The 26470-nt window shown below is 41.2% G+C and overlaps 2 protein-coding genes across 9 annotated transcripts in view; one reads left to right on the top strand and one right to left on the bottom strand.

The window, feature by feature from the left end:
• The first annotated feature begins 1788 nt into the window (after positions 1–1788).
• On the top strand, positions 1789–18570 carry RNF34 (ring finger protein 34). 3 transcript variants are annotated; one of them, XM_077835033.1, is made up of 7 exons: positions 1920–2586; positions 5354–5449; positions 9646–9855; positions 13775–14164; positions 14466–14531; positions 14753–14954; positions 16280–18570. In XM_077835033.1, the coding sequence occupies exons 2-7, from the start codon at positions 5372–5374 to the stop codon at positions 16465–16467; spliced, it is 1134 nt and encodes a 377-aa protein (XP_077691159.1). In that variant the 5' UTR covers positions 1920–2586; positions 5354–5371; the 3' UTR covers positions 16468–18570. The 3 variants fall into 3 exon arrangements, with proteins under 3 accessions (XP_077691160.1, XP_077691159.1, XP_077691161.1); XM_077835034.1 differs by lacking the exons at positions 1920–2586; positions 5354–5449 and adding an exon at positions 1789–1898; XM_077835035.1 differs by lacking the exon at positions 5354–5449 and having other exon boundaries at positions 1922–2586.
• A 6099-nt stretch (positions 18571–24669) lies between these two features.
• Positions 24670–26470, bottom strand: part of KDM2B (lysine demethylase 2B) — a 167886-nt gene continuing 166085 nt past the window's right edge. For all 6 annotated transcript variants that reach the window (XM_077835509.1, XM_077835507.1, XM_077835506.1 and 3 more), the window contains one exon: positions 24670–25982. In XM_077835509.1, coding sequence (XP_077691635.1) covers positions 25801–25982 — 182 coding nt within the window. In that variant the 3' untranslated portion in view covers positions 24670–25800. The remainder of the gene's footprint in view (positions 25983–26470) is intronic.

The raw sequence follows: 26470 nt of genomic DNA on the forward strand, positions 1-26470 counted from the left end.
CTGGTGTTTTCATGGAGGTTGTTGTCATCAGGATGGAGCAGGGATCTCACTTCTCAGGAGGCTGCTCACAGACCTATAACTCTTTATAGTTTATCCGGGGGGGGGGGGAGGGGGAAATCATATGTCAAGATTAGAAATGGGCCAGGTTGGTTCATGTCCTTTATACAGATGAGGACAGGCATAATATTCCAGATATTGGGATCAAGAGAAGGCTGGTTAAGGTCCATTGTGGAGATGGAGCCAGGCTTGGCACCTGGAGCAGGGATAAGGTTGGTTCTGGTCTATTACTGAGATAGTGCCAGACATGACTTCTGGGGCATTGGAAGTAGGTGAGGTCGGTTCTGGTCCATTACAGAGATGGATCCAGGCCTGAAGTCTACGCCATTGGGAGTGGGGGAAGTGGGTTCCAATCTGTTATAGAGATGGGGCAGGTGTGGCGTCGAGGGTGTTGGGAGGTTGGTTCCAGTCTTTTTTTATAGAGACAGGTCTAAGTGTGGTGTCTGGGGCATTGCAAGGTCCATTATAGAGATGGGGCCAGGCATGGCATCTGGGGTGGTGGGCATGGTTGATTCTGGTCCGTTATCAAGATGGGGCCAGGCTTTTCATCCGGGGCATTGGGAGGTAGGCTCTGGCTCATTATAGAGATGGGGCCAGGCATGATGTCTAGGGCGGCAGGGAAGGTTGGTTTCAGTCCATAATAGAGATGAGACCATGTCGGGGACTGGGAGGTTGATTCCTGTTTGTAATGGAGATGGGCCGAGGGGGGGTGTCTGGGGTGTTGAGAGGTCAGTTTCGATCTGTTTTAGAGACATTCCCAGGGCTCTGCGAAGTCTGTTGCAGTCCATTATAGAGATGGGCCCATGCAGGTTGTCCGGGGCGTTGGAGGTCTGTTTCGGTCCGTTATAGCAATGGGCCTACATGGGGTGCCCGGGGTGGTGGGAGGTTGGTTCAGGTGCGTTCCAGAGACGGACGGGCCCATGCAGGGTGTCTGTGGCGCTGGGAGGTCAGTTCTGGTTCCGTACGGAGACGAGCCCGTGCTCGGAGGTCGGTTCTGGTCTGGTCCAGTCCAGAGACGGGCCCACGTTGGGTGTCCGGGACGGTGGGAGGTCGGTTCGGGTCCGGTCCAGACACGGGCCCACGTGGGCTGTCCGGGGCGGTGGGAGGTCGGTTCCGGTCCGGTCCAGACACGGGCCCACGTCGGCTGTCCGGGGCGGTGGGAGGTCGGTTCGGGTCCGGTCCAGACACGGGCCCACGTGGGCTGTCCGGGGCGGTGGGAGGTCGGTTCCGGTCCGGTCCAGACACGGGCCCACGTGGGCTGTCCGGGGCGGTGGGAGGTCGGTTCGGGTCCGGTCCAGACACGGGCCCACGTGGGCTGTCCGGGGCGGTGGGAGGTCGGTTCCGGTCCGGTCCAGAGAGGGGCCCACGGTGGGACGTCGGTTCGGGTCCGGTCCGGAGCCGGGCGGTGCGGCGATCTCCCCCACTCATGCAGGTGCAGCGCCGTTGCACTGTCCCGTCAGGTGCTGCAGTGATGGGGGTGCCCCCGAGGCTTGGCCCCTCAGCAGGGATCGCCCTGGGCCGAGCCCCTCTCCGCCCCACCCGGCCCAGCTTCTCCCTGAGGGGACGGACTGGGGCTAACATCCACACTCACAACCCCCCATTGAATGGACTCGTCCCCCTCCCCGTGGAATGGATCCTCCCTCTCCTCGGATTGGTGAGTCCGCTGGACATTCTCGCTCTCATTGGCTGAGGGGCGACCAATGGGGGTGGAAGGAGGAGGCATGTCCCGCCCTCCGTGAGGCGGCCCTTCTGGAGGCCGCGCAGGGCGGGGCCCTGTGGGGTGTTAAGGTGCTGGGCTCGCCGCACCCCGTAGAGGAGGAGAGGCGGGAGCGGCCATGAAGGTGAGGGGCGGGGGTCGCCGGCGGGGTTAGTCCCCGGGCCCGAGGAAGCGCTGCGGGGAGCCGCCAGGGTTGTGTCCCCCTGGCCGGGAGTGGCGGGCTTTTGTGCCGGTGCTCGGCCCGCGGTCCTGCCCTCCCCCCCACGCCTTGGGCCCGAGCCCCCGTGACTTGGCAGCCCGTGAGCGAAGCCCAGAGGCCCCTCCCCCCGCCCGGGGGGCTGGTAGTGGGGAGACTCTGCCCCGGCTCCGGCGCCCGGCTCCCGCTCGGGCTGAGCCCCAGCCTCCTTTCCGGCCACGCGCCGCTCCGCCCGGCCCGGCCCGGCCCGGCCCGGCCCGCCTCGCCTCAGCGGTGCGGACCCTCGGGGTCCGGCCGCTGGGATCTTGCCAGGGAGCTGGGTCAGGCCCGGGTCGTGGTGTGACTCGGGCCGGAGCCCGGCCGTTTTGCAGTTTGGCTGCCGCTGAAGCAGCCCGCCCAGGGTGGGGCGGGGGTGGGGGCTGTCGCGCTGTGTGGACGCGTTAGTGCGGCTGGGAGACCCAGTTCCAGCAATTGTTGGCAGCGCAGCGTGGCTGCTCAAGCATGTGCTTGGAAACAGCCCATAAGAGCGGACACGAGTTTGCAGTGCAGCATTGACATACCCTGAAGGGCTAGCTTGATCTGACCTCTTCACTGCTGTACAGGGCCTGGAGGAGAGGTAAGCGGCTCTGCCAGATACCATCCACTAGCTGTGAAGGGCTCAGAGATTGTAAATGGACCTGCTTTTGATGATGAACTTGAGACTCTGTCTTGCTGTAGAGCTCTTTAGTACTAGCTGCTTGCCTCCTGAATTTGGTGAATGTTCACAGATCTTGGGTTGCACCAGATCCTGGTGTCATGATCTGGCATATGCTCCAAGATTTAGTAGAACTTCTTTATGAGTCAGAGCATTCACATGTATTTGTGTGAGGTAGAGGTGGTGGTGTGCATTAGGGCATAGTATAGAATCTGCAGTTCATTAAATTTGAACTGTAGAGGATTTGGTGGGGGGAATGAAAAAAGTTAGGCTTGTCCTTTTTGGTATGTGTCTAATAGATAAAGAAGCCTTGAAACAGTCTTTCAAACTTTCCCTCCCCCCAAATAAATGTGTGTGTATATAATATATAATTTCGAAATCCCAGCGATCCTCTAGCTAGGGATGACCAGACTAAATATTTCTGGAAGTCCTGAGAATCTGTTTTGTGAAATTTTAATGCCTTGAGTGCACAAAGGTGCTGAATCCTTAGCAAAGGCTTCTGTTGTTTGCAAAGTTAGCTATTTAAGTTATATTGATAACAAAAACAAAAGTTTTAAACCAGAACTAATAATCCCTTCTTCTCACCCTGCTTCACTGTCACTTCTTGACTCTTATGATGTCATATTTTATAAACTTCTAATTAGGACGGAACTTATAGAAAAAACAAGCTGAAAGCTGTCTTTAGGCCTCCTATATACATAATAATAATAATATAAGGGGATCACAAGTCCTGTAAAGAAAAGTATTGGGCATGGAGGAGATAGTTAAGGGCTCTTGTTGAAAGGAGGATAAGGAGATGCTATCTAGCAAAGTTAATAAGTTATTTTTGTATACATCTTTCTTACTTTTGGCATGGTCTCATTCTTAAACAGGTTTCAGAGTAACAGCCGTGTTAGTCTGTATTCGCAAAAAGAAAAGGAGTACTTGTGGCACCTTAGAGACTAACCAATTTATCTGAGCATGAGCTTTCGTGAGCTACAGCTCACTTCATCGGATGCATTCCATGGAAACTGCAGCAGACTTTATGTACACACAGAGATCATGAAACAATACCTCCTCCCACCCCACTGTCCTGCTGGTAATAGCTTATCTAAAGTGATCATCAAGTTGGGCCATTTCCAGCACAAATCCAGGTTTTCTCACCCTTCACCCGCATACACACACAAACTCACTCTCCTGCTGGTAATAGCTCATCCAAAGTGACCACTCTCCCTACAATGATGATGAGCTATTACCAGCAGGAGAGAGAGTTTGTGTGGGGGGGGGGGGTGAGAGAACCTGGATTTGTGCTGGAAATGGCCCAACTTGATGATCACTTTAGATAAGCTATTACCAGCAGGACAGTGGGGTGGGAGGAGGTATTGTTTCATGATCTCTGTGTGTATATAAAGTCTGCTGCAGTTTCCATGGTATGCATCCGATGAAGTGAGCTGTAGCTCACGAAAGCTCATGCTCAAATAAATTGGTTAGTCTCTAAGGTGCCACAAGTACTCCTTTTCTTTATTCTTAAACAGGGTGGCCAAAACTTTCAGGCATTCTCTACAGTGTGTGTGGTTTAGTTACCTTTTCACAGCATTGATTCTGTACAAAGAATAAGCTGTTGATTAGACGGGTTGTAGAAAGACCTCATGCAATATATATTTTGGATTTTCAATTAAAATTGGCCAAACAAGCATACAACATAAAATCTAATCAACACTTCTTTTTTATCAGTTCTTATTTTAAAGTAATCCATGATTGGTACATACGAGAAACAAAATATATTTTTCCTAAATATATACCCAGTATTGATAATGGTGTGTCGAGAGCTGCTACAGCTTATTGGATAGATAAACATAGAAAAACAGATGTTTAACTAGCTGGTAGCCTGATTGTTGCGACTCTTCATCCTTGCCATCCTTATCTTTCCTTGGGCTTCGGAGTAGCAGCCGTGTTAGTCTGTATTTGCAAAAAGAAAAGGAGGACTTGTGGCACCTTAGAGACTAACCAATTTATTTGAGCATAAGCTTTCGTGAGCTACAGCTCACTTCATTGGATGCATCCGATGAAGTGAGCTGTAGCTCACGAAAGCTTATGCTCAAATAAATTGGTTAGTCTCTAAGGTGCCACAAGTCCTCCTTTTCTTTTTCCTAAGGCTGTTGCTACCCAACAAAAAAGATGATCAACCAACCAACTGCCCTCTCTGTTCTTCCTTATCTTTTATGCATAATTCATTCTTAAATATTGATTAAAAAACCAAAACTTTGATCAATTTTATACCATATTTACAGAAACATGCTGGTAGTTCCTTATTAGCAGGTAGTTCCTTATTAAAGGTAAGCAGTCAAGAAAATTCTATCTGCTTTTTTTAACCCAAGTTTTAAATACTGGTCAAATTAAATTTGATTTTTGTTTGTTTGTTTTTTTACTCTTATTTGGTTAGGGCTTGCATATAACTCCACTTGGACATTAAAACTTACCAAGGCCTGTGGTGGGTTCCCCATCACTGGAAATCTTAAAATCAAGACTGAAGGTTTTTTCTAAGAGATGCTTTAAGTTCAGGGGTTCCCAAATTGTTCATGCTCTGTTAGTATTTGAGCTTGATTGTTCCATCCATTCATTTCTCTAAGAATCAGTAAAGTTTAGGAGCTGCTGTACCTAGTTCAAACAGGAAATAATTGAAATAAATCCTGTGGCCTATGTTATGCAGGAGGTCAGACTAGAATGGATGATCAGAAGACCCTTCTGGCCTTATCTGCTGGGGTTGGAGGAGGGGAGAACCTACTCTAGGCCAGCTTCACTGAAGGTACAACCAGAACTAAATGAATAGTTTCACTATCATGTTGCTATTTGCTAACACAAACTGCAGTGTTCAAATTCTCTACAGGAGGATGTTTTATTCCTCCCTCCCTCTCCTCCTTCTCCAATAATTTCATATATTTAAAAAAAAAAATCCAACACTCTTCCTTCCATCCCCCTAATTATTTGGCTGTAACTACTTAAGTATCCTTTTAATTATGTTGACATAAGTGTTTTGAACCATGGCTTTCATACATGTTGGAATTATAAGATACTACTAGACATTAATTATAAATTCCTTCATTAGATCCTCAGGCTGAATGGTATTTATACAATTGCTCTAAACATGCCTAAAACACTAAATAATTAGCAATATACTACATTCAAATAGTAACAAAACATTTATAATCCTTTGATCAAAATACTTACAAAAGAGCTAAACCTAGGGGTGCTTAGACCAATGTTGGTTGGTTCTAACTTGGTGTGGCAAGTATTAGCAGTGATCAGCTCAAGAGTTTATCCTTTAACAAACAAGTGATGTCATTGCCAATTGCTAACTTTGGCCAAAACCTGGTTTTTAGCTCATTTGGAGTCACTGCTGGTTCAACATGCAGAAACAAGTCTTTCTTATTATTAACGATCTCTGATAATTGGGGCATCTTCTTCCTTCAATCTTATCAGTTACCTTTCAGGTCTGTTTTTCCAGTTAAGCCACCTTCTTTCAAGGGCTTCTGATGACTGCTAATAAATCTGCACTTTACAAGATCTACAAAGATTCTTTTAAAATTAATCCTTTATATCCTACAATATTCCCGGAGGCCCAGGTTCTGATACTGGTAGTTGGCTAATCCTTACTTCAGTACTATCCCCACTGAACCATGCAAGTGCCCTTTAGTGGAATTGCAGTTACTTTAATGTACTTAACTGTCTTACGAGCTATAAACTATTACTCATGAATGCTGGACTGGCAGTTGTGGTTTTTAAGTTTCAATTTGTTTAATGTTATCTTTGTCAGAGTCTCACATGTCTATTACAGAAATAATTAAAAGTGCTTGTAACACGTGTTTTAGTCCTCATAGATTAAAAGGTGTATGTCTTGTGGGTTGCTTTTAAAAAATAAATAAATAAATTTCTCAGCATTACTCCATTCCTGTCTAGTAAAACTAGGATGGTCAGAGAGCACTTGAAATTTGCACAGGAAAATGAGTATTGGTTAATCTACATTCTTTTTGGTATTAAATGAGGAAAATTTGAGGTTTGGGTTAATAAGAACTTAAGTTCCTTAACTGTCAGTTTCTAAAGTGCTGACTATATATTGGTAAATCTTTGAAGACTGGCTTAACATGTGTAAACAAGCATGAATGTCTGATTACATACCTCAGTGGGAACATTTTCCATAATGTACGTTAAAGGGATTTTTATATGGTAGTTAAATCATTACTGCCCAGCACTTTGGCAATAAATCCCCTCTAAATTGAGCCTTTTCACTTCAAATAAGCTTCTTGAAAATATACTGACAGTGACGGACTTAATCCACACAGGGATGAACATAAGGTTTTAATAGACACACATGTGATAGCTGCTTAGGGGCAAAAAGATGGAGTTCTTAGATTCATGGATCTCATTGCTAAAGGAAACACTGACTAAGAATTTTAAGATGGGTTGAAAAATCCAGTATTCTCAGGTATTTCTGTAGTAGGGTGAAAATTTTTAACTCCTTTTCAGAAGGGTGTGGGGGAAGCTTTAAATTATGGTAGTGTTCTGGGAGCACTCTATATACAGTTCTCCTATTACGTCTAGTGTAAATTCTGCACATGGTGTGCTTGCAAGATCGGGCTCATTAGATTTGTCTATGAATATTTGGTTCTGGGAGTGCCTATAATGTGCTGATTGCAGTACAGCTGTAAAGGAACACAAGGTCCTAACCCTGACAATGTTTAGCACCTTAGTGACACATTTAACCAGAGATGTTGAAAACTTCCTACAGGAAAAGTGAAGGCACATGGTTTGTGTGGGCTGGAGATGTACAGAATCACTGAGGGGCATTTCTCATTGAATTTCAAGTTTACCTGAAACTTTCTCTTGGAAAGATTTAGATAAAATATCTTTAATTTGTGACAGGGTTTCTTATAGCTTCCCATTGACTCTTATAAACTGGAATCTCAAAATTAGAGGAATATTTCCTATCATATTGAAGGGTACAAAATTCCTGGGTGATATATATATTTAATTCTGCATTAAATTACCACAAATGTCAGGTTGTTTTCAGTTCATTTTAGAATAAATTTATAAATTCACTTTAAAATGAGTCTAGCTGGTGGCTAAAATGTGAGTTGTGAGTTAGAAACCCTTCAGTCTTCAGATAAAATGTCTGTGCACTTCCATGCATACCTCACTGATAAAGGCTCCTGCACTAGCATTTAATCTTGAAATCACAAACACGTGTATTCCATTTTCTTTCTCTTTAGCTGTAAGAGCATCTTCTCCCTTTTTAGTGTCTTCCAGTGTGGTAAAGGCTTGAAAGACAAAACCGCTTTAAACATAACAATTTAAAATTCGTTGCTTGGTGCTTTCCTTCAGTCCTATCACTCTGATTTCCTTCAAGAAGGAAGGAACTCTGGTGCTGGCCTGATCAAGGAACACATCTTTCTTTGTGTAATCATTTTTGAGTCTAACTAAAAACTGTAATTGGATTTGCACAGTCTGTCTGAATCTTAAAGTACCTGCCTCCTGTGAGTGTAGATTTTAAGTAGAATATGTATTACAGTGGATTGCCCTCCCCCATGCAAGGGACTCCAATATAAAATATTTCCAAGGATAACAAAATGTGCGTATTTCAAAAATGAATGCTTTTTGGGTGCTCCAGTTTGATTTTAAAATTAAAACATGGTCAGTATGTATTCAGATCTGTTCATAATAGCCATTTTATTGTAATGGCTAAATAGAGATGCCTAATGCAAGTAAAACAATGTTGCACCTACTGAAAGGGCTTGGAGAAACGTACTTGCTGCTGGGAGAAGCTAGGCTATCCCTTTCAACAGAATTTCAGTTGTCCCTTTAAAATAAGATTCTAACCCCTTTTGGCTGTAAATATATTTCAGATGTGAACCAAATATAAACTAATGTGGTTTTGTCGCCTGGAGGCTACAGGCAGCTCCAGTGCCTCTGCTCTCAAATACAGAAACCCCATGTGTCGGGTATTCTTGTTTGGGTGTAATCTGCTTCCACAAAATCACCTTTCTCCATTTCCAGCAGCAGATTCTTTGCTCAGCCTGTGCTGTTCGCTGTGACCTGATTTACTGGTGTCTTATTCTCATCCTTTGAGTGTTTCTGCTCATTAACTGCTAGTCTTCCTTGTGGGTTCCTGTGTCTTTGCTGACTGATTCTTAGTCTGCTTCTTTCACGGATCCACTCTCCTGAAACATGACCGTCTCAAGTTCTCTACCTTGCCTGCTTGTGCAGTGCCCCCCACCAACTGCTCTCAAAAGAGGCCCTTTGCTTATTTTAACTGCCCAGACCCCAGTTGGGAAGCACAGGACTGAGACCATTCTAAGCGTTATTACTGTGTTAAGTTACTGTACTCTGGGAATTCATACACAGTACTAGTGGGATGATGATGTAATAGAATGAAGCATCTCTCTGGCTTTAAGATTAAACTCGATAAGTTTATGGAGGAGATGGTATGATGGGATAACATGATTTTGGTAATTAATTGATCTTTAAATATTCATGGTAAATAGGCCTAATGGCCTGTGATGGGATGTTAGATGGGGTGGGATCTGAGGTACCCAGGAAAGAATTTTCTGTAGTATCTGGCTGGTGAATCTTGCCCATATGTTCAGGGTTTAGCGGTCACCATATTTGGGGTCGGGAAGGAATTTTCTTCCAGGGCAGATTGGAAGAGGCCCTGGAGGTTTTTCGCCTTCCTCTGTAGCATGGGGCACGGGTCACTTGCTGGAGGATTCTCTGCTCCTTGAAGTCTTTAAACCACGGTTTGAGGACTTCAATAGCTCAGACATAGGTGAGGTTTTTCGCAGGAGTGGGTGGGTGAGATTCTGTGGGCTGCGTTGTGCAGGAGGTCAGACTAGATGATCATAATGGTCCCTTCTGACCTTAGTATCTATGAATCTATCTATGAAACAAGTTATGCACAGGTAAGACTCTTGAAATGGAGTTAAAACTTTTTGCCTTTACTGTTTTCAGGCGGGAGCCACATCCATGTGGGCTTCCTGCTGTGGGTTGCTGAATGAAGTCATGGGTACCGGAGCTGTCCGTGGCCAACAGCCAGGATTTGGGGGAGGTACTGGCCCTTTCAGATTTGCACCAAATACAGACTTCTCAGCATATCCATCTTCAGGAGCCAGTATAGTCTGCAAAGCCTGTGGGCTTTCATTTTCAGTTTTTAGGAAAAAGGTGAGTATAATTTATTAAATAATGCTTTACTAACACCAGCTAATCTGTAGACATGTCAGGAGAGAAATATTTTCCCCTTTTACAGATGGGAAAACTGAGGCACCAGGAGGAGGGGTTTTAATGATTTGCTCAAGGTCACAGAGGAAGTTGATGTCAGACAGGATTAGAAATTTTCCTATATTGCTTGTTCAAAATAATAACTAACGAAGTTGCTGAACAACTGAGTGATGGAGAAGCTGAGCAACAGAAAAGTCTCAAATTGACAACTAGTATTGTAGCATTTTCCTTAGAAACAAAGTGAACTTAATTGTGGTCTTAGACCTGCGTCAGAGGAATAAGGTTGGCTAGGAAGTTGAAAACCTAATCCACTGCAGTAGCCTATCAGTTCACTTAGTCAAACAGGTGAGTTAATGAAAAATTTACCAAATAAAATTGATTGGAATTTAAACTATGGATGTATTTCAAAACCCAATGTATAGATGACTGACTGTTCTATGTATTTATAGAACTATAGTGTAATCTCTAAATTTAGAGTCAATTTGGCAGGCCAGCATTATCTGGACCACTCAGTGACCCAGTTCTCTGCAGCTAACTTAGAATAAACTGAAGCCCAGCTGTGTCTGATTTACAGAAAATCTAATATTCAGAGATTCTTACAACAGATCAATCTCTTGGCAGAGATTTCCCCATTTTAGTAATCTACTGTGCTCTGCATTCCTTCTGTGGCAATGTGCCTGAGCAGCAGTTAAGGGTCCATAATGTCTCAATCTAAGCTTTCCTAGAGCTAATTTATTAAAATTCCAAAGAATGTGAGGAGAGAAATATCTAGGCTAATCGTGGTAGTTGAGGTAGTCGTGTTAAGGGTCTCATGTGACTCTTGGATATACCAATTCCCCCTGCCTGTATGCAACTAGATCTCTTGAATTAGAACCTCTGTTTACCTTGGGTTCTCTAAACTAAACACTGTCTAGAACTTAAGCCTGATTCAGGGTCCTCTGAAATCACTGGGAGCCCTCCCATTAACTTTAATGGGATTCAGGTGAGGCCTGTTCTGACTGGAGAATCAGGAATCTGAGGCTAATTGCTAGAGCTCCCATGATCCCTGTCCTCCAAGTTGTTTCTTAAATGCAGGACCATTTCACTTGTGTCTGAAGTGACCATCAGAGTTGCCCTTAGACCATCCTTGCCCTCAGTCTACTCCCCACCCCTCCCCCTTTCTTGTTGGAAAAATTTGCCATTCAAATTTGTCAGCCTGAAGATTCAGGAAAAGTAAACTTCTGATTTTTTAAGTCTAACTTCTGCATCTTCTATTTGCTACTGTGGATGTCCCTTACAATTTATTCTCCTGTAGGGTTGACCTGTAATATCTGGAAAGAGAATTTTTCCTATCTTTTTCCCTCCAGATTTTTCCTTTGGAGATATTATTCCCTGTGGTGTCTAGTTTCTTGTGGTAGGAGAGATGAGTTTAGATGCCAATTTAAGACCTTAGCATGTCTCCAGGAAGGGTTGAGTATATAACATTGACTTTTCCGTTTTCATATTAGAAATAAGAAAAGGAGTACTTGTGGCACTTTAGAGACTAACCAGTTTCTAAAGTGCCACAAGTACTCCTTTTCTTTTTGCGAATACAGACTAACACGGCTGTTACTCTGAAACCTGATATTAGAAATAGTAAATCTAAATCAGAGCTTTATGTAAAAGTGTTTGGTGTCTGTAGTTTCGTGTGTTTTTTGTATACAGAGATTATCCTACATGGCTTTGAGTGAAATGGACATGTAGGTAGTGCTTTGTAGCTCAATTATAGTGTTTACAATGTTTGGCTCTACTTCGAGCGTAGGGGACATAAGAGTCTAATTAGAAAATTACCTTGTCCTTTACAGTTCATCTCTTCCCTTAAATATTCTTATCACATTCTTGCTTGAGAGGCTTTTGCAAGCTGGAAAAAAATACAGGGTATATCTACATGGCAAAAACAAACAAATCCCCAGCTGTAAGTCTCAGAGCCCAGGTCTACAGACTTAGGCTTGTGTTATGATGCTACAAATAGCCACGTAGCTGCTTGGGCTCTGGTGCCCTGGGATGGGATGGGAGGCTTCAGAGCCCACACTTCAGCCTGAGCCAAAACGTCTACACAACTATCTTTAGTGCTGTAGCATGAGCCTGAGTCTGTAGACTTGGGATATGAGACTTGTTGCTAATACCCATAGTGACATTCTTTTATTATTCTGATGTATAACTGCTTTTAAGAGTGGGGTTTTTTTTTGTTTTTTTTGAGGTCAAGATTAAAGCTTACACTTTATTTAGCCATTGAACTGTCTTCCCAAAACATCTGGGTCCTCGTCAGTATCTTTATAGAGGAGCTCTATGGAGACTTTATTTAGGAAGTGCAACTTATACTTCTAGCCACTGCTTCAGAGGAAGCCATAATTGTCTCCCATGACTTAATTTCCTAATAGCAGTGTAGAAAGTGCTATCTTCATGATTCCAGCTTAGAAACTGGTTAGTATCTTGAATCATCAGAACTGAGTCTCAGTAATTTTAAGTATCTTAATGTAGTTCTCTGGGAATGGAAGCAGAACAATACATCAAGGCTTCAATAATGTTTCTAATGGTGCTGGATGACTGTTACACTGCAATCATTATACATTGTCTTCTGTGACATTGCCCCTGTAGTCTCCATTGTCTAGTCAGGGAAAAATGTTTAAAATATGTTGGCTAACATTTTCAGAAACATCTCTTCTAGTCAAGATGAGGCCTGTGGGAATTGTGTACACTGTCATGTCATCACAGAAAGAGGATGCCTTGTATGCAGTCTCTTAATCAGAATTTGCAGTTGCAGTATCATGAAGGACAGAGGTTTCCAATCACAGAGTTGCTATTCTCCAAATTGTTTGCTTTGTGACCCTGCCACTTTCTAGTATATGCAGCTGTTGGTGTATACCTTGGATCTGTATTCTGGAAGTAAAAAGGTACCCCCAACAGCTTTCTGGTTCCTCTAACTTCGGCTACATCAGCTAAAATCGATAAAGTAGAGGGGATGGAAGGTCTGCATGGCTTTGCACAGTTAGTACTTGGGGAGGACAATAGTTCTTTCGTATATCTTTCTTCTGCTGGGAAAGCATTTTAAAAGGCCACTCACTTTATATCAAACTTGTCTGAAATTGCTCTTATTACTGTAAGAATTAATGACTAACATCACTAAACCTGAAAGATCAACTTTTTTCATTTTTACATTGTGCATTTGCACGCACCTTGTGTATAATCATACTTTCTCTTGTAGTTATATTTTGTGTGTGTGAAAGAGAAAAGAAACTAAAACATTCCCCAGAAAATAGAAACAGACTTGGTGGCAGGTATAGAACTTTGAAATTGATTAGATTTCAAGTGGGTGTCCTTTTGACTTAACTAAAAGTGTGTATTTAAGTTAGCGTTGTCTTGTTAAAATTGATTAACTGTCTTGATGAATGTACTAGCCCTACAAATGCTCTGGAGAGTACCTGCAAAACTGTTTGACAGGCCAGTTTCATAGACCACTCAGAAAACATTAAAAAGAAAAGGAGTACTTGTGGCACCTTAGAACACGAAAAAAACATGTGTATATAAATCTCCTCACTGTATTTTCCACTGAATGCATCCGATGAAGTGAGCTGTAGCTCATGAAAGCTTATGCTCAAATAAATTGGTCAGTCTCTACGGTGCCACAAGTCCTCCTTTTCTTTTTGCGAATACAGACTAACACGGCTGCTACTCTGAAACCTGTCAGAAAACATACTAAGATTGTCAGTTGAAAGCATAAGAATAGCAGTGGGTGATTGGGGGGGGGGGGGGGGGAGGGAAGGAAATAGCAAATACAGATTTATTTTCTATTCCTGTGAATATCTGGCATACAGTTTAATGGCTTTTTCGTCTTCCTGTTTAGCACGTGTGTTGTGACTGCAAGAAGGATTTTTGCTCAGTTTGTTCAGTCTTACAAGAAAATCTCAGAAGATGTTCTACTTGTCACTTGTTACAAGGGACAGCATTTCAGCGGCCTCAGTTAATGCGACTGAAAGTCAAGGATCTGCGTCAGTATCTGATCCTTAGAAACATACCAACAGATACTTGTCGAGAAAAAGATGACTTGGTGGATCTTGTACTCTGCCATCATGGATTAGGTTCTGAGGATACAGACACTAGTAGCTTGCATTCTTCAAGGTCACAGACTTCTAGTTTTTTTACACATCCATTTTCTCTGTCTGTATCAGTGTCATCCTCTCAAGGAGAACTTACAAATAGAAGAGGAAGCACAGAAAATGGACCACCTGTACAGGTACAGTACCAGTAGTTGTGGTCTTACAATGAACTTATAAAAGTGCTGTCTGCTACTTTTTTTTTTTTTAAATATACCAATGGGCAGGTGTAGGGTCTTCAGGAAATACTTTTTTTACATCCTGCACTTGAAAATGGAAGAACATGGGTAATTGGGACAAGACTGTGATCACTTTAAACTGTAACAGCTAACGTTAGCATAAGCTTTCCAATTTGAGTGTCATCTGTTACCTGTTTTAAAGCATTTTCCTTACTGTACCAGAGGGGGTTGTTTATCCTGATCTGATTCATTGTATATGCAGGGACAAGGTGGAATGCCTTCAGCAAATAACGAAGAAGAGGAGGAAGAAGAAAATGCAGAAGAGCAGGTGAGAAATATGAACCACCTAAAGAGTAAACTAGACCTATTTGGCATCTGACATAGAAAACCATGCAGAGCCTTAACACTGTTAATTTAGTTTGAGTGAACTAGGCTGTGGTGATGCGTGTTAACATCAATATTTGAAAATATTGTTTAAAAAAAAGTATTCTTTAAACTATAGCAGGGATTAGCTAAAATTAAAAATAAGAAATAATTGGTGTGTTTCAGACCCCTAGCGTGTCCAGAAAGCGAGCAAGAGCATCACTGTCTGATATTTCAAGTCTAGAAGATATTGAAAGGTTGAGTGTTCGACAGCTGAAGGAAATACTTGCTCGTAATTTTGTCAACTATTCAGGATGCTGTGAAAAATGGGAACTTGTGGAGAAAGTGAGCAGGCTCTACAGAGAGAGTGAGGAAAATCACAGGACACGTAGGTGTTCGTTTTTTTTCTCCTTAAAATTAACTCTTGTTCTCTCGTGACTGGCTTTGACAATGGGTGTTGTGAGTGCTTTTGTCAGCTGCAACAACTGAAAAGCTATTTTAACTGTACTAGCTGTGTCCAGAATAGCTGAAGCTATGCTAGATCTGGCATGTGAGTTACACTGTTGATCAGTATGTGTTATTAGTTCCCAAGATTGTACTGTTTTGATGACTTTTGCTGAAGCTAAATAAACTTGATCATTCTCACTTCAGCTTTCCTCAGAGTAGTTAAATTGGTAACAACTGCACTATTGAAAACCAACCCATTAGAGAAAATGAAATAGTTTTGCACCCCCATACCTTTCACTGTGGTTTCACAAAGTGTTAGTGGGATTTTTTTGGCATAGAAAAAACTATTTCAGAAGAGAACTCCTAATTTTTAGTGATATTACTTCTCAGTGATAAAAGCTACACTGGCAAAAATCCCTCTGCCAGGGGACCAGTCTCTCTCTGTGGCATAGCTGTGAAGCCATTGCTAGGACAAGTGATGGTTTTCTGATCAAGTTTCTGGTGTTTTTCCTAAAGCTAGCATTTTAACAAATATGGTTGCACTGTGTTTATAAACTAAGCACAACTGAGTTAAATTGTCACAATTCTGCCACTCAAACAGTTACAGTATCATTTTGGGACAGTTTAAACGTGAACTTCAAGATTTTTTTTCCTGTTTCTCTAACATCTTACAAAATGTGAAAGATTAACACCCAATCTACTTTTCATCATACACCATGACTGCCCTTTCATTTAATTCTACATCTTTACTAAATGCTTCATAAATCTTATGTCCCAATAGCAATTTTTGTAAGGTTGTATTTAGCCCTGTTAATAATATTGCATACATATCTGTAGTGATCAAAGTCCTTTACAAAGAGGGAGTAAGTATTGTTCTCCATGTTTAACAAATGATATAACTAAGGCCCAGTGGTGGGATGACTTTGACCCTGCTATGACAGTGGGTGTGACAGAGCTGGATTGATACCTGTATTTGAATCCTAGTCCAGTACACTTTTTTCACTGGACCATGTGACATCACAGAGGTTATTTGATCCTAAATAAAGGACAAAACCATACTCTGCATCACTTAGCTTAATCTTACTCAGTTTATAATGGTTGTAAACTAAATCTTTATTTTACCAGTAGCTTTACTGTAAATGCAGATGAAAATGACATGATGCTGAAATGAGTTAACTTAGTTTCCTACATGTCTGGGATAGAATTTAGCTGCTTTTGCCGTGGCCTGAATTTCTCTAAATCTTAACCCTGTCTGTTGATTTGCAGAGGGAGAGAAGATACAACTGCATGAGAACGATGATAATCTGTGTAGGATCTGCATGGATGCAGTAATTGACTGTGTTCTTCTGGAATGTGGTCACATGGTCACTTGCACAAAGTGTGGCAAAAGAATGAGTGAGTGTCCGATCTGTAGACAGTATGTTGTACGAGCAGTGCATGTATTTAAATCTTAAGACCAAAATACATTTTATAGCCATCTAGAGTTCCTGTATTTCTGGGGGCAGGACTGATGAAGCTTGTTATGATGAACATTAGTTTCAATATGAATCAAACATTTTGAACAGCAGGCTATAGAAGCATTTGAAACACTTTCCTGTATTGTAATTAAAATTGCAGTTTGGTGATATGTACTGCAGGAGCTGCCTGAGTTACCTTATAAAGCCATGAAGTGTTTACAGCAGATCTAGCATCACTTAGTGCTCTCTTCTGAAGAACACCGTAATCATTAGTTTGCTGAAGGGTCCAGTATAGTCAACAGAAAACTGCTTTACCATGACCATATTGTTGGATGACTGTAGCCTGGTTCATTTGGTGCATATGCATTGCTCCTGGCAAATAGACTTGCGTAGTATTTAATAGGCATTAAATAGAATGTAACTGTTCTGACACTAGTGCTACAAAGGTGTTAAAACAGTCGATAAACCAAGATTGTAGAAAGCATTGCCGTTGCATAAAGGTAAAACTAATCTAATCTATTTTCCTGCTTATTACTTTGTTCTGAATGTCAGTCTGATTACACGTGTACTGTCCACTAACAGTCTTTGTCAAAGTGAACTGTGTAGTCCTACAGAGCTCTGTTTAATTGCATCCAAATGCTAATTACTCCATGTTCAGTTTAAGAATAAAATGTAGTCAAAGGGAACAGGGGTTAACTTCAGTAGTCCCAAATTCATTCAAACCTATTCTATGAATTTTGCAAGGACTGAATTCTACATACTAGGAACTTAATGTGAATACAGATCAATTATAGTGAAACTAGTAGATGCTAACTTTTAGGAGTTATAGTATTACAAACCTTAACCATTAGCTTTTCCGGTGTGGGGATGGGTTGAGAGTAAGGAAGAGGGGAGGGGAGAATTTAAGAGGAATCATAGCTTTTTTTTTAATATGCTGCTTGCTCACAGGTGTTTGAATCAAAACTAGGGTAGTGAACAAAACTGCCAATTACATGTTTGGCCCCTGTGAAATAGGTTATTCAGTCCAGCTCCTAGATAGTATCAAACCACCATCAGTGGCAATAATTTCTTTAGAATACAAGAATTTCCCTTAAAGGGTCCTGCAGCTCAGTGGGAATAGATTCTGAGGTAAATGTGTAGTAGGCAGCCAGTATTGCCCACTACCTTTTGTAGGCTAGATACTTAATAGTATAACTACTTTTTTTTTTTAAGGGGGAGAGCTAATGGCAGTTATTGAAATGCCTGTGTTATCCAGTGACAACTTTAAGCTGAGTTGAATTTTCACCCCCAAGTCTTACTGGGCAAATGCAGTGTTGCCATATTGTATAGTTTGGGTTTTTTTATATGTGGGTGTCTTTCAACTTTCTCTACACCCCACTATTCAATTCCCAGTGTTCATCTAGTTTGGGAAGGCAGGTGTTTTGGCAACTGCAGCCATTAGTACATTAAAAATACTTCTGGTTTTCTGTACTGTAGATCATGGGAGGTACACTGCCTCCCATGCCTACTCAGGACTCAAATGCTCTACAGCCAGGACTCCATAGGGGGGATTTCTGTAGCCTTTTGCCAAAGCTGCTGCAGGGAGGGAGTAGGTGCAGGAGGCTTAGCTCTAGCACTGCTGCTCAGTTTCCATTAAATTGTGCTGCAATTCAAAGTGGTAAGTGGTTTTCCATTTTCAGCTCTTAGGTGCCTAACTTATCATATTCTCTTTAAAATAACCAACCAAAAAACAATCCTGAAATCTTTACTGCACAACAGCCTGATAATCATTCTTGAAGAAAACTACTCAGACTTTATGCACAAGCTGGATATTGGCTAAACTAGCAAATCTGTCAATACTTTCAGAAGTAACAGGAAGTATAAACAACTGCTGCTGTTTGGTACAACTCAATATGCAGTTTACAGAGAATCTTTAACTGACATTACTGCTTATTTTTCAGAAGAGAACAAAACTCTAGCCTTTTTTTTAAAAAACTTTCTGAAAAGGTACTACTTGTTCTTGTTCAGTTGGTAAGTTAATGTAGGGGAATGTAGCATATACATTACTTCCATTCTGAACAATGGCTGAGAGTTTAATAAAGGTTTGTAACTGGTCTGGGATCAGTCTTATGTCTTTTTTTTTTTAAACTATTCACTATCCTCAAGTGTCATTTGACTAAGTCTCCAGTGGAGGTTAGAAGGGCCAGACTGCATGCTTTTGAGCAGCTGTATAAAGGAATCTCTTGCACCCCCTTAGATTTAGCCAGGTGTGCACAATACTCACACCACAGCTCACCTTGAACTGGACTCTTCAGTAATGTAACAAGATCAAGTACCACCTTGTGAATGACTGAAGGAGTCTGCTTACTTACATTAATAAGCTTCAATGCTATCCTGATGTAGCCAGCCCCCTTCAAAAATCACTTCAGTTGAAACAGGGGCCTTGCCTGAAGCATATCCTGCTGGTGTTTACAACAAGTATAGAGTGATGGCAGCTACTTAAAATGTATAACAAGTGAAAAAAGGGGAAGTTGACCATAATATAAATCAGATAGCTAGGAAAATCTTGCTTCTTGGAGCACTGGTACAGGAACCCACAAGGGGAAAGGCAACTCCTTAATCTAGTCTTGAGTGGAGCACAGGATGTGGTCTAAGAGGTAACTATAATAGGACCACTTGGAAATAGTGACCATAATATAACAACAATTAACATTCCGGGGGGGAGAGAAATACCTCAATAGCCCAACACTGTGGCATTTAATTTCAGAAAGGGGAACTATACAAAAATGAGGTTTAGTTAAAACAAAAGGTACAGTGACTAGAGTGAAATCCCTGCAAGCTGCATGGACACTTTTCAAAGACACCATAATAGAGGCTCAACTTAAATGTATACTCCAAATTAAACACAGTAAAAACTAAAAACCCCACCATTCTGGCTTAACCATGTAAAAGAAGCAATGATCTTTTAAAAAGTAGAAGTCAAATCCTAGTGAGGTAAATAAAAAGGAGCATAAACACAGCCATACAAATTTAAATGTAAAAATGTATTAAGAAAAACCAAAAACTCAAAAGGTAACAACAAAATGTTTAATACTTCAGAAGCAGGAAGCCGGCTAAACAACCAGTGGGGCCCCTGGACGATCAAGATACAAAAGGAGCACTTAAAGACGATAGTAATTGTAGAGAAACTAAATGAATTCTTTGCTTCAGTCTTCATAGCTGAGGATGTTAGGGAGATTCCCAAACCTGAGGAATTGTCACAGATTGAAGTGTCACTAGAGGACACATTGAGAAACTTATCAGTAACAAGTCTCCAGGACCAGATGGCATTCACTCAAGAGTTCTGAAAGAATTCAAATGTGAAATTGTGGAACTATTAACTGTCCTTTAAAGCAGCTACTGTACCCAATGACTGGAAGATAGCTAATGTAACACCAATATTTAAGAAGGGCTCTAGAGGTGATTTTGGCAATTACAGACCGGTAAGTCTAACATCAGTACCAGGCAAATTAGTTGAAACAATAGTAAAGAATAAAATTGTCAGACACCTAGAAGAACATAAATTGTTACGCAAAAGTCAACATTGTTTCTGTAAAGGGAGATCATGTCTTACTAAGCTATTAGAGTTCTTTGAGGGGGTCAACAAACATGGAAAAGGGGGCTCCAGTGGACATAGTGTACTTAAGACTTCCAGAAAGCCTTTGACAAGGTCCCTCACCAAAGGCTCTTACGTAAATTAAATTGTCATGGGATAACAGGGAAGATCCTTTCATGGATTGGGAACTGGTTAAAAGACAGGGAACAAAGGGTAGGAATAAATGGTAAATTTTCAGAATGGAGAGGGGTAACTAGTGGTGTTCCCCAAGGGTCAGTCCTAGGACCAATCCTATTCAATTTATTCATAAATGATCTGGAGAAAGGGGTAAACAGGGAGGTGGCGAAGTTTGCAGACAATACTAAACTGCTCAAGATAGTTAAGACCAAAGCAGACTGTGAAGAACTTCAAAAAGATCTCACAAAACTAAGTGACTGGGCAACAAAATGGCAAATGAAATTGAATGTGGATAAATGTAAAGTAATGCACATTGGAAAAAATAACACCACCTATACATATGATACGATGGGGGCTAATTTAGCTACAACTAATCAGGAGAAAGATCTTGGAGTCATTGTGGATAGTTCTCTGAAGATGTCCACGCAGTGGCAGTCAAAAAAGCAAACAGGATGTTAGGAATCATTAAAAAAGGGATAGAGAATAAGACTGAGAATATCTTATTGCCCTTATATAAATCCATGGTACACCCACATCTTGAATACTGCGTACAGATGTGGTCCCCTCATCTCAAATAAAGATATACTGGCATTAGAAAAGGTTCAGAAAAGGGCAATTAAAACAATTAGGGGTTTGGCTAGGACTTTTCAGCTTTGAAAAGAAGGGACTAAGGTGGGACATGATAGAGATATAAAATCATGAGTGGTGTGGAGAAAGTGAATAATAAGAACTAGGGGCCACCAAATGAAATTAATGGGTAGCAGGTTTAAAACAAAAGGAAGTTCACTCAGTGCACAGTCAACTTGTGGAACTCCCTGCCTGAGGAGGTTGTGAAGGCTAGGACTATGACAGGGTTTAAAAGAGAACTAGATAAATTCATGGAGGTTAAGTCCATTAATGGCTATTAGCTAGGATGGGTAAGGAATGGTGGCCCTAGCCTCTGTTTGTCAGAGGGTGGAGATGAATGGTGGGAGAGAGATCATTTGATCATTGCCTGTTAGGTTCACTCCCTCTGGGGCACCTGGCATTGGCCACTGTCAGTAGACAGGATACTGGGCTGGATGGACCTTTGGTCTGACCCAGTATGGCCATTCTTATGTTATTGTAGAAAATTGATAAGGAAACCAATGGGCTACAGCAAGAAACTTAGGGCCAACATCCTTAAGGAATTTAAGTCTATTAAGAATAAAAAATCCTAACAATGGTACTGGTCCATTACTAGAAGGAAGTGTTACAAGTATTCAGTAAAAATATTTTTGTATTTAGGAAAAAGAACAAGTACGTGATATGATACTAATGGAGTGGAAAGAGTTTCTCAGGAGGATGTTAAACAGCAACTGCTGAAGTCAGACACTTCAAAATCAGTTGGTCCAGATAACTTGCATTCAAGAGTTTTAAAAGAACTGATGGAGAAGATTGCTGCACCACTAATACTGACTTTTTCAATAAGTCTTCAACCAGTGGGGAAGTTCCAGAAGTCTGGAACAAAACTAAGGTTGTTCCCATTACTTAAAAAGAGGGAAAACAGGATGACGCAGGTAATTATAGTCCTGTCAGTTTAACATCAATCCCAGGGAAGGCCACGGAGCAGCTGACACAGGGCTTAATAACTGATTGGCATTTTTATATTACATTTAACATGGGTTTATGGAAAATAGACAGGATCTGTCTCTTTTAGAGGAACCAAAGGTAACTGTAAACGTAACTGATGTAATATATTTAGACTTCTCTAAGGCAGTTGACTTAGTACCATGAGACATTTTGATTAAACTACCATGATATAACATTAACATGGCACATATTAAAACTGGCATCAGTGTAACTGTCAATGGGGAATCATCACTGAACAGCCCTGGTTCTAGTGAGGTTCCAAAGGGATCAGTTTTTGGCCCTATGTTATTTGATAAAAAATGTGGATCACCTATAAAAAAAAATCCCTGAAAATTTGCAAATGACACAAAAGTTGTAAATAATGAAGAGTACAGATCACAGACATAGCAATCTCAATTACTCAGTAAGATGGGTACACTTACATGTTTTAATATGACTAAATCTAAATATACATCTCCAAAGAATGAATGCTATACTTACAGGCTGGGGGACTCTAGCCTGGGAAGTAATGTCTCTGAAAAAGATTTGGGGGTTGTGGTGGATAATCAGCTGAAAATGAGATTCCAGTATGACACTGGCCACCAGACTAATGCCACCCCATGGCACATAAACAGAGGAATCTCAAGAGCTGAAAGGTTATTTTATCTCTAGTTGGCACTGGGGCAACTGCTGTTGGAGTACTGTGTCCAGGTCTGGTGTCCACTATTCAAGAAGAATTTGGAAAATTGAAGATGTTTCAGAGAAGAGCTACAAGAATGATGAAATGATTAGAAAACATGCCTTATAGTGAAACTCAGAGCAGTAGTTTAAAGAGAACGTTAAAGGATGACGGTCTGGGTTACAGTAGTTGCAGTTGAACAGCAAAATCCTTTATCAACTCCGATTGCAGGCTTAATCGCCATGGAACTGGAGGCTGATAAGCCTCTTTTAGAATCACTCAGTACAGTCTGCCTGACAGCTGGAAAGAAGTGAATTAGCAAACTGATTGCAAAGCTTTATTTTAAGACAAAGTATCTGCCCTCCAGAAGCTCCGAGTTCCCACAATGGGGACAAGTAGCAGCACGTAAATGAAAAATCTAGCTCTACCTCTCCTATAAATTAAGTATAGAAAATGAAACTTAAGCAAGAACTATAAACATGCTAGTACCATTTCCCCATAACTCTCAGGCAAGTCCAAAGTTTTCTAAAGAGGCAGGCCCCAATTGGTGCCCCATTCTCCAACTCCCCTCTTCCCCCAAGGGGATTGCTTCTTCGGCCACCTGTCAGGATTAAGTCAGTCATTTGCCTCTATTTTAGCTACTACATAGGCACTAGACAGGAAAAATGTAAAAAGGAAATGGACAGGAGCACAGTAACTTCTTTTTCAAATTGATTATCCCCTACATATAAATACCTAGATCTCATAGTTCTTATCAGTAGATCTTACAGCATCTTACAAAAGAAATACTATTACACCCACTCTACAGATGGTGAAACTGAGTGAGCTTGCCTGATGTCAGTTTTTTATGCAGGGCATCTACCAGTTGTTTAAAAACAAAACACTTCTATAAAGCTCAACATTAATCCAGCAACTAATGTAGCAGTTACAAAATCCATGCTGCTTGGCTACCTCCGTTGTTTAGTCACTTGCTGCATTACACCGAGTTGTACTGTTTACTTACCTGAAGGTTCTTAGAGCAGAGATTATGTCTTGTACATTCTGCAATGGTCAGGCGCACTGTTGGTTCTCAAAATGTTCATAGCACAGGACAGATATTCCATTAAAGCTGAATTTTGAAGTAGCAGAATTAGTCATTCTTCAGAATAAAATCATTTCAAATAAAAGCAATTAAGAATGGCAGTAGGGGGTTCCACATCAAGATGTATTCACTTTATAAGTAAAGATGTTTTTTCTAACTACCAGCACTGCAAACATAACAGGAGAGATGAGTCATGCTGGGATGAAAATACAAGCTTAGATGAACCACATCTCACAAGTCCAACAGTGAAGGTGCTTCAGTCTATTCTGACATTTTCCAGGTCTTCTTATCCATCCTACCATTTTCATTTTTGGACTGCCAGTGCACATGGTTTCACTGAACTGGCCACAGGAGTACATCCAGGTCTTCTCATAATAAATTGAGTGCCCTGCAATATACAGGTAGTTGTGTGCTCATCCTTCCAACATTCATTACCTTGCACTTGTCAAAGAATTTCATCTAGCAGTTTTGCTTCCCAGCTAGTGAGACGTTAGGTCCTTCTGAAATTGCTCATGAGCTTTAGTCTCGTCTCATCTAAATAATTGTGTTACCTGGAATTTATGCCATTTTACTGTTTATTATTTTCTCAGGTTATATGTGTATTAAACACCACAGGTTCTGGTCCAGAACCTTGGAGCTTTGTCAGACTTTTTGGAAATAAAATGATCAACTCTCTCTCCTTTATCAGCATGCTTAGAGAATTCTGATATATTAGAGAGACATGACTTTATGTATCACAACTAGTGAAAGATGCTTCAGGCCAGAGTAGGTCACTTTACACTTGTGCAACCCTGGAGTGTTTTGTGTCCACTGTGCCATCTTCTGCTCAATGGTTTTGCTTATGCATAACTGAAACCTCACGACTGATCACACACAAAAAGAAATAAAATCCAGCTCACCTCAGTCTTAGTTGGTGGCTTTGCATGGCTAAGAGCAAAACACAGTGAACAATCTAGTTTTGTTCCTAAAGGCAGAAAGTCATGACTGAGTACACACAGGGAACAGAGCTGTTGCGTAAGAAAGCGGTATGCAGTTTTGTTTTTAATAAAGTTACTCTTCAGATGAGAACTGCACTGTAAATACTTTTGACTCTGCATCAAACAGAACAATTTTTATCAATTCAAGTTTGAATAGAAACCCTCTTAGGCTTTTTGTCTTGTTTTTGTACAATTGTTTATACAAATTCAACAAAGGTAAAACTGCATCAGGAAATTCTACGAAAACAACACCTTACAACAATGGCACTTATCAATGCAGAATTTTACAATCAGGAAATAACCATGTTATAAACCTTAAATGAGAACTCAACTCACACTTCAAAGAAAGAGGAAAAAAAGACTATGCTTGACCATTTATTCTACTGCTTGACTCACTGTATAAATTAATTTAATATTGAGTACAAGAGCTCATGCTACAGAGTGAAACCCTCCTATGTGCAAAAGCTGAAACTGGAATTTTTAAAATTTTGAGAAAAAGGTGATTTCTATACAGATAAAACTTGGCATAGTGTCTTACTTCAACTATCATTTACACCTTATTTCCACAACATGCTTATGTCACTTCTGAAGTATACAAAGCAGGATATAAACTTCCATTAAAACATGCTTTAAATTGAAAGTATTAACCTACTTTTCCTGACCTGGGCACGTTTGCGGATGGATACCTTGTCTACGAAGTATAGGTTAAGTTCTCGCCTACTGTAAAGATAAAAATTGGCAATCCAAAACCAAAACACTGGTAATGCATTCAAACATTGCATAAATAACTTTTAAACAATTTTGTACAAAAATAGTTCTGCATAATGTAAGATGTAAAACCAAACGTGGTAAGGAGGCAGAAATGCAGCGTGTGGTCCACTTTAATGACACCGACTTTTTTTTGTTGTTTTAAGAAATGAAGAGCAGAAATTAAATTTACACTACCCAAGCACATGCTGTGGTACTTGAAACAACAGGTCAGTTGTCTTCTTCCAGGTGTGAACATTTATCATCAATAACAGTCACCTTATGAATTTGCATAAGAGCCAGTGCAGGACATCCCAGGTAGACTGAATTAAATGGCACAGGTTGAAATTCTTAACATGGGTAGTTTTAATGATGTTCTCTCCTTGACAGGACTGTAAAATCCAATCTTTGATATTTTCTGGTTTCCCAATTGAAAATAAAATCCCTACATGTTCTTAGCCCCTTCCCCACCCCTTGCCCCAATATTTACACACTTGTCCTTTAACTAACTCAGTTTTTGAAGAAGTTTCTCTTCCACCTGACCAAACTGAACACTCACAGACATCTCTGCTATGAACTGCTCACAGCCTTCCTTTGTCACTTGCTTGCAGTACCTCAAGTCAATTTGACATATGTTTCCACAACGTTTAAAGTAGGACAGGCACTGGTCAGTAACCTTATTGCAATCTGTCAGGAAAACAACAAAGGGGAGAGAAATTAATCAATTTGTCTTAATTTGTCAATACAACAACAACTTATACAGACTGGTGACATGCCCCCATTTGCTCTTGTATCATTGCACTGGTCAATACAATCAATGGGTTAAAGCCCACCAGCTTGATGACAATTCTCTGGTCTTTGCAGCCAGTTGTGTAACATTGGATAAAAATGCAAAACAAGCCAGTTTCATGAGTGGTGGCAGAGGGGGCTTACAATCACACGGGGAGGATGGATAAAGTAAAGTGTGGTGGTTTCTAGCCTGGAGACAGAAGAGAGTGAATTTTCCAGCATAAAAGAAAGCTAAGTGGACAAAAGGAGAATTGCTAGTTGGTTTTCCCCAGGAAGGTCAGGTGAGCTAGCGGGGGGGTATGTGGCTAATAGAGTGTATGAAGCTCTTTCAGGGGGAATTAGGGAGATAGTTGAGTCAACTCTCTCCCCTGCAATTTGTACTCTTA

The sequence above is a fragment of the Eretmochelys imbricata genome, chromosome 15 (genome assembly GCF_965152235.1).
Source record: "Eretmochelys imbricata isolate rEreImb1 chromosome 15, rEreImb1.hap1, whole genome shotgun sequence".
In the NCBI taxonomy this organism is placed as follows: domain Eukaryota; kingdom Metazoa; phylum Chordata; order Testudines; family Cheloniidae; genus Eretmochelys; species Eretmochelys imbricata.